The sequence below is a fragment of the Mustela putorius genome, unplaced genomic scaffold, assembly GCF_011764305.1.
Source record: "Mustela putorius furo isolate JIRA1106 unplaced genomic scaffold, ASM1176430v1.1 tig00000224_pilon_pilon_pilon, whole genome shotgun sequence".
Classification (NCBI taxonomy): Eukaryota; Metazoa; Chordata; class Mammalia; order Carnivora; family Mustelidae; genus Mustela; species Mustela putorius.
Genome location: NW_025421321.1, coordinates 14,804,761 through 14,817,597, shown reverse-complemented (window position 1 = coordinate 14,817,597; position 12,837 = coordinate 14,804,761). Strand labels below are relative to the sequence as shown.

The 12,837-nt window shown below is 40.3% G+C and overlaps 1 protein-coding gene across 2 annotated transcripts in view; it reads left to right on the top strand.

The window, feature by feature from the left end:
• PLEKHH2 (pleckstrin homology, MyTH4 and FERM domain containing H2) overlaps positions 1-12,837 on the top strand; it is a 126,028-nt gene that overhangs the window by 98,034 nt on the left and 15,157 nt on the right. Inside the window, exons 22-24 of one of the 2 annotated variants that reach the window (XM_045077745.1) lie at positions 1,840-2,017; positions 3,331-3,486; positions 5,567-5,664. In XM_045077745.1, coding sequence (XP_044933680.1) covers positions 1,840-2,017; positions 3,331-3,486; positions 5,567-5,664 — 432 coding nt within the window. The remainder of the gene's footprint in view (positions 1-1,839; positions 2,018-3,330; positions 3,487-5,566; positions 5,665-12,837) is intronic. The other variant, XM_045077746.1, reaches the window with a different exon arrangement.

Below are 12,837 nucleotides of genomic sequence, written 5' to 3'. Positions count from 1 at the left end.
AATAAGAGCTTAAAAAACTGGCAAAGAATTTTTTTTTTTTAGATTTTTTGTTTATTTATTTGACAGAGATCACAAGTAGGCAGAGAGGCAGGCAAAGACAGAAGGGGAAGCAGGCTCCCTGCTGAGCAGAGAGCCCGATGTGGGGCTCAATCCCAGGACCCTGAGACCATGACCTGAGCTGAAGGCAGTGGCTTAACCCACTGAGCGACCCAGGCGTCCCTGCAAAGAATATTTTTAAGTGAAAAGTCTTTGTACATTTTAGGGGTGGATGACTTAGCAAGAGTGGGTGCTCATTCCATAAAAGCAACTGTTTTGTTTCCTTTGTTTTCCCTGATATTTTCCTCTACATTGAATTCTTTAATGTGGGAAAACTTCCCGGAGGGCCTTCCCTCCTTTTATACCTGTGTGTATTTGAATTGCTTCAGAATTGTTACTCCCTTCAAAAAGACATTCAAAATCCAAGCGTCAGTATGGCTTTCTTAACAGTGGGACCTAGGGCACCCAGCCAGGGGCTACCACGATCATTCTGTGTAACAAGTTCATCTTCCAGGACTTAAATAGACCCTGGCTCTAAAATAAACAAAACAAACACAATGAAACACAAAACAACTTGGAAATAGTAGGAAAATACTCCTCGATGTGTATTATATTTCAGGGACTCCGTGATCAGAGTCATGCAATTTTACTTATTTATTTATTTATTTATTTATTTATTTATATTTTTACGTAATCTCTATACTCAATATGGGGCTTAAACTCATGATCCTGAGATCAAGAGTCCCATGCTCTCCTGACAAAGCCAGCCAGGGGCTCCAAGGGCACATCATTTTTAGTTACAGTCACTGAAAAGCCCCTAAACAAAGGGTGGCATTTAAAGATTTATATATTTGAGAGAGAAAGGGAAAGAGAGAGAGTGAGCATGCACAGAGAGGGGAGAGGGAGAGAGAGTACTAAGCAGATTCTGGGCTTAGTGCAGAGCCCGACACAGGGCTCGATCTCATGACCCTGAGATCACGACCTGAACTGAAACCAGGAGTCAGATGCTTATGCAGATGCATCATCCACGTGCCCCAAAGGGAGGCATTTTAAAGATTTCATTTCTAGGTAATCTCTACACCTATCGTGGGTTTTGAACTCACAACTCTGAGATCAAGAGTCACATGCTCTACTGATTGAGCCAGCCAAGCACCTCTAAAGGGTGACATTTTAAGGTCTGCCTAGAAGACACTTTATAGTACAAACATATTAGGAGGTATTAGCAGTTTGCTTTTATAAAAATTGTATATAACAAATGAGGGCAAATAAGATCTCTGTCCAGTTTTTGCATTTATTTACTCCAGTGGTTTTCTTTAATGCTTAAGATTTTTTAAGAAGTGCATGTTTTATGGGGTAAAGAAGGAAAATGCGTGTATTTTGTTTGTTTGTTTGAAGGTATTTTCTTACCTAGTTTAGCAGTCAAGCACTAACTGCCATGTTCCTCCAAAGAGAACTCGGCCACATCATATGTTTCCTAAGTTAGTCTATCCTATTTTTATACCGTTGTTTCCTTTGTATTTGTTAATATAATTACTTTCTATTGACTATATAATGACTGGTAAATATAAATTGATTTTGTGTCTACAATAATGAAATAAAGAGGAAGAAGTTCTTTGTAGGGAAGGTTAATTCAGTCAGTTGCAAAAGTAAAACTAGGATTTGAGAAAAGGTGTAGCAGTTTAATATTATTCAAAAAGAAGAATTACTGTCAAAATTAGCATAAGACATGGTAATGTACACCAACCTAATGTATTAGGTGTCTTAAATTTATTCCTAGGCTTTATCTTAAGTTGTGTATTATAGGACAGAATTTGGAAAATATGCCATTTATTGCCAGCGATGTGTAGAAAGAACACAACAAAACGGAGATCGAGAAGCAAGACCCTCAAGAATGGAAATTCTTTCAACCCTTCTTCGAAACCCTTACCATCATTCTTTGCCCTTCAGTATCCCCGTGCACTTCATGAATGGGATATATCAGGTGGGTTACACTTTCTGTCCTGCTGAAAGCATGCTTGCCCCACCTTGAATCCTACATGTCGCCTCTGTGGGATAGGGACACAAGACTGTCCACCTGCCTTTATTAGCAACTGAGAGTGATCATAAACGTGCAAATATATCAAGTCTTCTAACACAACAGCTGAGTTTTGAAATAGTTTGCTAAGAAGGAGTCACACTGAAATCCAAATTGAGCAAAATAAGGGAGTTTTACTGCTCTTATAATTCTGATAGAGAAAATCAAAAATACTTTGGTTGAGGCCTTTCCCACCAGCACTTGCTAGGTGACAAAATAATTACTGATAGTGGGTGTGTACAGTGGCTGTGTAGTTTTTTCAAAGTCTCCAAATCTCAGGAATTATCTGGGAAAACTCCTCCAGGTCTTCCAGCTCTCATATCTAAGTGTTCACTTATTTTTTAATAGATTTTAAATTTATTTGAGAGAAAGAGAGAGAGCACAATCAAGGAGAAAAGCAGAAGAGAGAGCAGGGAGCCCGACATGGGGCTCGATCCCAGGACCCCAAGATCATGACCTGAGCTGAAGGCAGACACTTAACTGGCTAAGCCACCCAGATGCCCCTAGATGTTCACTTTTTAACTGAAGCAAACATATTCCAAAGCTGGCAGCTAATCTTTGCAGCCATAGCTTTTTATCATGGAGTTCAGATATGTAACTGCGTATTAAAGAAACAAACATTATTTATTTTTATTTATTTATTCATTTTAAATTGAAGTGTTGACACACAATGTTAACACTACTTTCAGGTGTACAACGTGGTGATCCTACATTTTTATACATTACGAAATGATCACAATGATAAGTCTGGTTACCATTTGTCACCATACAAAGGGATTACAAGATTATTGACTATGTTCCCTATGCTCCTCTTTACATCCTCATGACTGTTTAAGTGTATTTCTTATTTACTTTTTTCCATTAGCTTAAAGATTACATATTGTACTGTAGTTCTTGCTTTGCTTTTAATGGCTAAGCATGACATCTCTGCAAGATGTTTATGGCTGTCACATGATTTTGGTTTTTCTGAATTCATGTCTGTTGGCTGAAGCCAAGATTTCTGAATTCTTACAGCAACCTAGCAATTAAGGTGACATTAATTTTCTCCAGTGGAGCTTTGGTATGGGAGAAGTTAAAGCACCTAGATAAATACATGTTATCATTAATCATGCATCAAATGTGCCCTGTTTCTCCCCCACCCCCCGAAATCCTTCTTGAAATTTAAGTTTGAAATGTACGTAGTTTTTAATTAAGAAAACAACTTTGTTATTCCTGCGTAGGTAGTTGGATTTGATGCATCTACCACAGTGGAAGAATTTTTGAACACTTTGAACCAGGACACAGGAATGAGGAAGCCAACACAGTCCGGCTTTGCATTATTCACGGATGATCCTTCTGGCAGGGATTTAGAGCACTGTCTTCAAGGAAACATTAAGGTGAAGCCAACTCCTTTTAAGAAAGCAGACCCAGCAGACAGCCAAGAAGCTACCTTTTGCTATTTGCAAAAAATCAGTTCAGGAGGTCTCAAAAATTTTAAGTTACCTAATCTGTACAATTTTAAAAAAATTGCTAAAAGTATAGAATGGTTAAACACAATCTGCGCACACACATGCTCCGTGTTAAGACGGGAGAGAGATAATAGGAATACTACTCTCACTAGTAGGGTAATAAGAGAAGAGGTGTGGAAACTCTAATAGAATCATTTTTATTGTATTCATTCACTAGGCAGTACTCATTCACCCATCGTAGGAGCTGGGCTGGACCTTGAGGGGAATGCAAAGAAGGACCAGAAGTAGTCCCTGTCCACAGTGAACTTATAATTTTCTTTGGGGAACAGCAGCCATATACACTGAAAAACTTAAGCCAGAATTGAAAGTGATAAATGATTCAAGAGTCCTGGGAATGTCCCACAGATGGAGAGATTAAGTTCAGTGCTGGAAAATAGGGAGGAGCTGAACTGGACTTCGAAGGATGGGTGGAAAATGGGCCTGGGGAAATAAAGAGGAAATTGCAAACACAAGGAAAATCATGAACAAAGATGGACAACTGGAAGATTTTTTTAAAAAATCTTTTCTAGGTCATGGTCAAATGACTTTAATAAAGTTTTCATCTAGCAATGGTAAGAGAAATACAGAATGCAGAACCCTAGGAACCTTACAGAAATAGCCCTCTTATTTGATAATGAGGAAGCAATAGACGGTTTACACCTGATCACACAACTAGAACTGGGTCTGGGCCCTTTCCTGACACGATATGGTCCTTGATTGCTTTTGGGAATAAGAGCCTTGTAGTGAGGTGAAGGTATTTCTGTGATTTGAAGATGAAGGAATTGAGGCAGACTAGAAGGAATAAGATCAGAAGTAACAGATCCCACAGGTTTAGAGGACGTGAAATGTCAGTACTTTACGCTGAACTACCAAAGCCCAGCTTCACCTGCAGATCAGCCTTTTGGGGCTGGAAGGGGTTACAGAGAACACTATTGAAGCTCATTAAGAATGTTGGTACCAGGGCGCCTGGGTGGCTCAGTGGGTTAAGCCTCTGCCTCAGGTCATGATCTCAGAGTCCTATAATGGAGCCCGAGCCCTGCATCCGGACTCTCTGCTTGGTGGGGAGCCTGCTTCCCCCTCCCCCTCAGCCAGCCTCTCTGCCAACTTGTGATCTCTCTCTGTGTGTGTCAAATAAATAAACAAAATCTTAAAAAAAAGAAAAAGAAAAAAAAAGAATGTTGGTTCCTAGGTGTGCTACCCACCTCTCTTTCCCCCTACCCCCCTGCATGTGTGGCTGCATTTTGAGAAATCTAGATAAAGGAGTGCCCTTTTCTCCCCAGCGCCAGGTATATCCTATTCAGTTCAGCACATTAAAATGTAAATTTTTGAGACACACATTCCTAGAGCACTATTGTTAATAATTAGTCAAGAAGAAAAGCTCGTCTTTTTGGTTGACTTGAGCTGAGTAAATGCTGGGGGTTTTGCTGAGTAACTGCTTACCACATATTTTTGAAAACGCTTATTTATAATTCTCTAGATGACCTGTTAAAAAAACAAGCAAACATTTATTTGATACCTGAAGATTTTTTTTTCTTTCCCAATGAAAGAATCTTAAGATTATATTTCAGGATTTTTAAAATAACTTCAGTTACCCAGATAACTTAGTAATTCTACTCTTTAGAAACTCAGAAGGTGGAAATGTTGCTTCTTCAGTGACTAAATTATGGAAGAATTCCTGGAACAGTCTTGTTTTCAGTCTCATGCAGTCTTTCATTAAGATTCCTTTTTGAGTAAAAAATTCATGGCCACAGTCCAAAGTTAATGGGTGTCCAAGAGGATAAGTGGACCAAAGAGCAATTTATAATTAAGTCTAAAACCAGGAGTGCACAGAAGCTTAAAACAAAAGGCTTCAGTCTGTCTGGTTTGACCATGTTGATTAGAAATTTTTCAGTGTGTAGACATGCTTGTCTTCAAAAAAATGCTGATTTGAGAATTGCTCTAAATTTCCATTTTTCCACTTGTCTTCTAGATATGTGACATTATTTCTAAATGGGAGCAGGCCTCCAAAGAACAGCAGCCTGGGAAATGGGAAGGTACGAGAACTGTTCGACTAACTTATAAAAACAGGTGTGTAGGGGTGCCTGGGTGGCTCAGTGGGTTGGGCCTCTGCCTTCAGCTCTGGTCATGATCTCAGGGTCCTGGGATCGAGCCCTGCATCGGGCTCCCTGCTCAGCTGCCCCCCGCCTCTCTGCCTACTTGTGATTTCTCTATCAAAGAATTAAATAAAATCTTAAAAAACAAACAAACAGGTGTGTAATGCTGTATCCAAACAGCAAAGAGTGGGTGTACTGTTATGCTAGAACCATGCGCCAGTGGTTTCCTATTGAATAACCTTGCCAGTTATAGCATTTATTTGTTTGTTCTTCTATAAAAGAAACTTCTTACTTCTCTAAGAAGAAACTGTCACATAAAATTTGGTTGTGGTTCTAGTCTCTTCAAGTCATGAATGGGTATATTTTATAAAAATACAGATTTGGACAAAGATTAGGAAAAAGATATAAGAAAGAATAGCTGCTCTCTTAAGGTGGTCGCTACATGGGTGAATTTTTTTCACTTTCAAAAATTTCTTTTGCATTACGTTTTTCATGAAGACTAAATACTCAAATACCCTACTGAAGATCTGTAGTAGGAAGAAATATTTCTGGGGGCACATGGCTGGCTCAGAAGAGCACGTGGCTCTTGATATCCGGGTCATGAGTTTGAGCCCCATGTTGGGCACGGAGATTACTTAAATAAACAAAACCTGGGTGCCTGGGTGGCTCAGTAAGTTAAGCATGTCCCTTACACTCAGGTCAGGATCCCAGGGTCCCTGCTCCATGGGGAGCTTGCTTCTCCCTCTCTCTTCTGCCTCTCTCTGCCTGCCACTCCCCTGCTTGTGCTCTCTCTCTCTCTCTTTCTCTCTCTCTCTCTGTGTCAAATAAATAAATAAATAAATTCTTTGAAAAATAATAAAAAATAATAATATAAAATAATAAAATAAGCCAAACTTTAAAAAAGAAAGGAAATAATTCAAGTCTTTTAGAAGTCACATATTCATATTTATTCTCATTCTTTCATATTCTCTCTCTGTAATTATTGAACTTCAGCTATGAGCCAGGTACTCAGCGAGACGCTCTGGATAAATGGATAAAAAAAATCCAGATACTCTGGATAAAAGCAGACACGGACACAGTCCCTGAACTTTTGAATTTACAGGCTAGTAATTCTAATGAACACATAATTAATACATTAAGTTCTCTGACATAAAAGAGTTTGGTTCTAGAAGAGCACATAGGAAAAAGCCTGACCTAGGCTAGAGGCATCACAAGCCTTGTGATTATTCCCTTGAGGGAATAATGCTCATGCCAGGATCAGAAAGTGGCTGAAAGTGGACCGTGGAAATGAATAGAAAAGGGCGTTCCAGAGCCTGTAGAGGTAAGTTGCTCAGAGGATTCAGGATTAAAAATGTATCCCAACGGATACATTTTTAATATACTTTGGCATATCATCAGAAACCAGATTTTCTTTGTTTCTGTTTTTTCAAATATATTCTTCTCTTCCATGTATTAGCAGAAGGTAGTACTTAGTAAAAAGTGTTCACTGACCAGTGAACATTTGTACATTAACTGTACAAAAAAAAAGGTATTTTGCTAATTTTTTGTGGATCCCATACCCCATAAAATAAGAAATCTAAGATATGAAACCAGAGAATTACTGATGGAATGATTGATTTAAGAGTTACTTCTTTCAGAGGTCAACTTTTAGAAGATGTTCATAGACCTAAAACTGGAGTGTAAGAAGTAAAGACACTGCATAACGTAAGGAGTCTGATAGCCTTGATCCAGTTGGGGATTTCTTTTTCTAATGATCTGTCCCACAGAAATACCCACGTATGTGAACGAGAGTATTATAGTACATCCCAGTATCTTCTTTGCCGTGTATTTTATAACAGTGAAAAGTAGGTGTTGGGAGGGACTCCACATGTTTTTTAGTAGGGGAATGGTAAAACAAATATGGTGCGTTCGTATTGTGGCCTCCTCTCAGACAGCCAGCCATTCAAGGCCACCCACTGTTTGAATGTTTGAACAGTTTCCTTTGATCTGAATAAATGGTGGTCATGAGCCACTGGAGCTTCTCTATACAGGGGCTCATGAACTGTGATTTGCAAGGATTCTGAGTAATAGGAAGGTGAAGGTTAAGCTTTGGTATCTCAGGTTTTTAAAATCATGCTTCCTGGAGATAAGCAGGATGACTTAGATAATGGAGATCTAGTAGGTTCTGCACCTGGAGGAACCTGCTGTCCACTGATGGTAGCCTTTATCTGTGCTCCTTTGGTGATAGGCAGGGACAGCAGGATGGAAGACTTGGTCCTTCCAGATGATTTTGTTCTGTGATTGCTGGAGCGGAGCGCAAAGTGCAGGCCTGGACTTGCAGCTTCAGGATTCCGTAGAAATACATTAGAAGTGCAAATTAGAGGCACCTGTGTGGCTCAGTGGGTTAAGTGTCTGACTCTTGATTTTGGCTCAGGTCATGATCTCAGAGTCCTGGGATCAAATCCGGCGTGGGGCCCTGCACTCAGTGGAGTCTGCTTGTCCCTCTCTCTCATTCAAATAAATAAATAAGTAAATACATCTTAAAAAAAAAGAAATGCAAATTATTAGGCCCACTTCAGACCTACTGAGTCCAACAGAACCTCTGAGCATAAGGAGTCTGCGTTTTAACAATTTTCCAGGTGAATTTTACGTGTGCTGAGTTCCGAGAAGCACTACCTAGAGGTCCCCATTGCTGCTGTCTTTCAATCTTACCTTTTGTGGAAGAAAGCCAACTCTCGGACCTGACCTGCCATCTGTCAATATGGAGAGAGGGTCAGGAATTTGACGTTTTGTTGGAACTAAATAGAATTATTTCCATGTCTAAGACAACTCCTGATCATAATTTACAAACGCTTAATACATGCTAATTCTGTCGTGATGGCTATGGTTGGAACCCAAATCGATTTTGGATGAAATGGAGAAAGGTAGTCTGAAACACAGATAAGAATAATACTCCAAGTCTAGCAAATGCCATTAGAAAGGACAAAGAGAGTTTGTTACATAATAAAGATTGCCTTGTCCAAAAAAAAAAAAAGAAAAAAAGCCCCATGACAATATCTGACAGTAGGAAAAAAAGCAAGCAACTCAACCAAAAGGTTTAATTTTTAACACAGGTTTGAAATGGCTGGGTAGCCACAGCTCTGAGAGTGTACTATGTTTCTGAATATGGTCACACTTTGCATGTATGTATAAATAGCTTAGACAATGAGTCCTAATTTCCAGTGACACAGTGAGGAGGGGAACGGGCTGTGGCCTATCATGCGGCCAAGGACTTGAGTCTCCATCTGTCAAGCAGCACTGTAATAAGCGAAACTGGACACCAGCTCTCTATCATGGAATTTGTACTTAATATTTAGTAAGTTAATGGAATTTTAATTATTTAGATTTATAGGTTAAAGTTCCAATTAATAGCACTTGAACTTGTTTTCGTAGGCAGCCACTTGGAAACTAATGTTTAAATTCTGTTTATGTTTAAGCTGCTTATTCAGTTTGGTTTCTTAGTGCATGTTTGAAACCGCCAAAGTCAAGACACGTTTTTCACAGAACAAAACTGGCAAGGGTCCTTCCCTGAAGAAGACAACTCTTTCTACCTCCCCCACCCTATGAAATGGAAGTTATTTTCAGTAGTCCTTTGTGACTGTTATTTTTCTGGAGCACAGATGAACATTTCCATCTCTGCTGTCTTTAGCACCTGGATCCATTGGCTCCTAAGCCAAGAAGCATCTTGACAGGTCATCTAGTTTATCCCATTTCTTCCAGGTGTGTTCACACTAAAAAAGTTTCCAGAATGGCTTTTTGGTAGACGGAGACAGAGTAGGTCTTTGGAGCTGCCCCCCCGAAGCTGGGGCTGTCATGTCCCCTCTTCTTCCAGTTCCCATTACAAACAATAAAGGTCATTGGTACTGTTAAAAAAAAAAAAATCCAGAGTGAAGAGAGTATTGTGATTCCAAAGACCACTAGAGAAGAATCCTAATAATAATACTAACAGTAATAATAATAACCAACATGTATTGACCACTTACCACACTCTAGGCCCTGATCTGAGCTCCTTGTATGCATCTTGTAATGTAGTCCCAACAGCACCCCAGTGAGACAGGTGTTCAAATTATCCCCATCTGAACAGATGAGGAAACTGAAGCTTTAGAGTGCTAGGTCACTTACCCAAGGCTATAGAAGGGGACTTTTCAGGCTTTTTTGGCAAATAATTCCTATATTTAGTGATTCTAACTACCCATTCCTTTACCCACTCATGCCGTAAACATCTGTTCACTGTGCACCAGGTCCAGGGCCTGTCGAAGCCCTGGGACTCAAAGGTGAAAAGAACTCTTCTACTCTTCAGAATCTTACAGCTTACAGGGAAAGACAGACAGACATGAAATATTAGCAATGTAATCAATCCTGTAACAGGAACACTAGAGCAGAGAAGTGAAGAACAGGGGCTCTGGAGAGACACCACCTGGGTTACAGTCCTGGCTGTCCTACTCACTGTGTGGCCTTGAGCTAGTCGCTTACCATCTCTGTGCCTCAGGTACCATCTACATGAAATGGAAATGCAAACAGGATCTACTGGGGTTTCTGAAGGACTAAGTTGGGCAAATGTAAATCCGGACTGGAGCCAGCCACACAGTAAATTCCCATCCATATTGTCTCTTACTATGAATATAACGTGTATATGTATGTGCAGGACACTGTCAGAATATGGAAGAAGGCTTTGCAGAATGGTATCTTCTGAGCAGATGACTTGAGGCGGTCGCCGTAGAGGCAGCAGGCAAGGGGGGTCACGACTACTGTTCAGTAGTGTCATCAGTGGACCATGGCAGACAGAAGAGGGAAGGGGAGGTAAATGGAGAATGAAGGAAGTAAGTGAACAAGAGGAGGAGAAAGACAACAGCAGGAAATACATGCTTCTAGGAATGAAATATGGAGCCAGTTGGAGGCAAACAAAGGGTCCGTCAGCAGTCCTGAGAGCCCTTCCACATCGAGGTAGCGGAACTGGGCCTCGTAGTGATGACATTTCCATCCCACAGCATTCCACTTCCTGGTGTCATGTGAGAAGGTGGACATTTGCAAGTACCCCTGCTGTCTGACCTGGGCCCTGCCTGCAGGACAGAAGCCCACTTCCTCTGCTGCAGGCCCCTTTAGGACTGAGGGTGCCTGGAAGCTGGTCATATTGGAGACACTCACATCATATTCTGCTGGCACCTTGTCTGTTCAAGACCGTGGATTTGAGTTTCTGACTCTTGATCATTTTTGTGACTCTCTGGTTCCTTTTCACATTCTGTCCAAGTCCCTCTTCATGTCCGGGATTCCTTTTTTCCTATAGAGCTCCATTTCCCCTTCCCAGATTCCTTCTTCTAGGCATGCCAGAAAGAATAGAAAATGCACTTTAGCTCTTCTTGCCTGTAGCCATTTGCACATTTGGTTCTTTTCCCCCTCCTAGCTATAGTATCAATTCAAATTTTCATTAAGAACTTAGTGAAACCCGAGTGGATTACAGTGACGGGTAATACATAGTTCTTTTGTGTGTGTGTGTGTGTGTGTGTGTGTGTGTGTGTGTTATTTTTTTTTAACATCTTAATTTTAATTTTTTCAGTGTTCCAAGATTCATTGTTTATGTACCCCATCCAGTGCTCCATGGAATACGTGCCCTTCTTAATACCCACGATTAGGCTCACCCATCCTTTCACACCCTCCCCTCCAAAACCCTCAGTTTGTTTCTAAGAGTCCACAGTCTCTCATGCTTCATCTCCCCCTCTGATTTACCCCAATTCACTTTTCCTTTCCTTCTCCTAATGTCCTCCATACCATTCCTTATGCTCCACAAGTAAGTGAAACCATTATAATTGACTTTCTCTGCTTGACTCCAGTCCCATCCATGTTGATACAAAACGTGGGTATTCATCCTTTCTGGTGGCTGCATAATATTCCATTATATATTTGTACTATATTTTCTTTATCCATTCATCTCCTGAAGGGCATCTTGGCTCTTTCCACAGTTTGGCGATTGTGGCCATTGCTGCTATGAACATTGGGCTACAGATGGCCCTTCTTCTCACTACCTCTGTATCTTTGGGGTAAATACCCAGTAATGCAATTGCAGGGTCATAAGGTAGCTCTATTTTTAATTTTTTGAGGAATCTCCACACCATTTTTCCAAAGTAGCTACACCAACTTGCATTCCCACCAACAGTGTAAGAGGGTTCCCCTTTCTCCCCATTCTCTCCAACACTTGTTGTTTCCTATCCCATCCTGTTAATTTTGGTCATTCTAACTGGTGTAAGGTGATATGTCAATATGGTTTTGACTTGAATTTCCCTGATGGGTAATGATGATGAACATTTTTTCGTGTGTTTGTTCGCCATTTGTATGTCTTCTTTTGAGAAATGTCTGTTCATATGTTCTGCCCATTTTTTGATATGATCATCTGTTTTTGGGGTATTGAGTTTGAGGAATTCTTTATAGATCTTGGATATCAGCTCTTTGTCTGTAGTGTCATTTGCAAATACTTCTCCCATTCCGTAGGTTTCCTCTTTGTTTTATTGACTGTTTCCTTTGTTGTGCAGAAGTTTTTTATCTTGATGAAGTTCCAAAAGTTCATTTTCGCTTTTGTTTCCTTTGCCTTTGGAGACGTGTCTTGAAAGAAGTTGCTGTGGCTGATATAAGACATAGTTCTTAACTTCAAGGGGAGATATAAACTATGCCAAACAGAGAGGGCTTTCATCTTAAAATCTTTATTCTCTTAGTTTTATATCACTTTGCTGATCGCATTGAATTTAGAATCTGTTTCTGTTGCCAGCCATTGTCTTCTATGAGTTAACAATTTGTCATCACGGAGTCACAGATGAGGAGGGCTTAGGATTTGTTTTTTCCAGAGACCACGCTGAATGACTGCCTGGCCAGTGATTCTGAAATGTGGTGGGTGAGAAGAATTATCAGAATCATGAGAAGGAAGGGCTTTTCAGAGTACACTTACCATGCTTCCCAGAGATTCTGACCTGCCGCCCTTTCAGTCCCTGCAGTGGAAATAATTAGTGCAAAAGATGTTATAACTGATGCTATTGTGCCCTCTCCTGCAGGCATATAGGGTAAAAAAGGGCTGAAAATCTACTTAAAGCCAATTGGGCATACACCTCGCACATCCTGGACTGAAATTTCTCTTTTCCTGCCA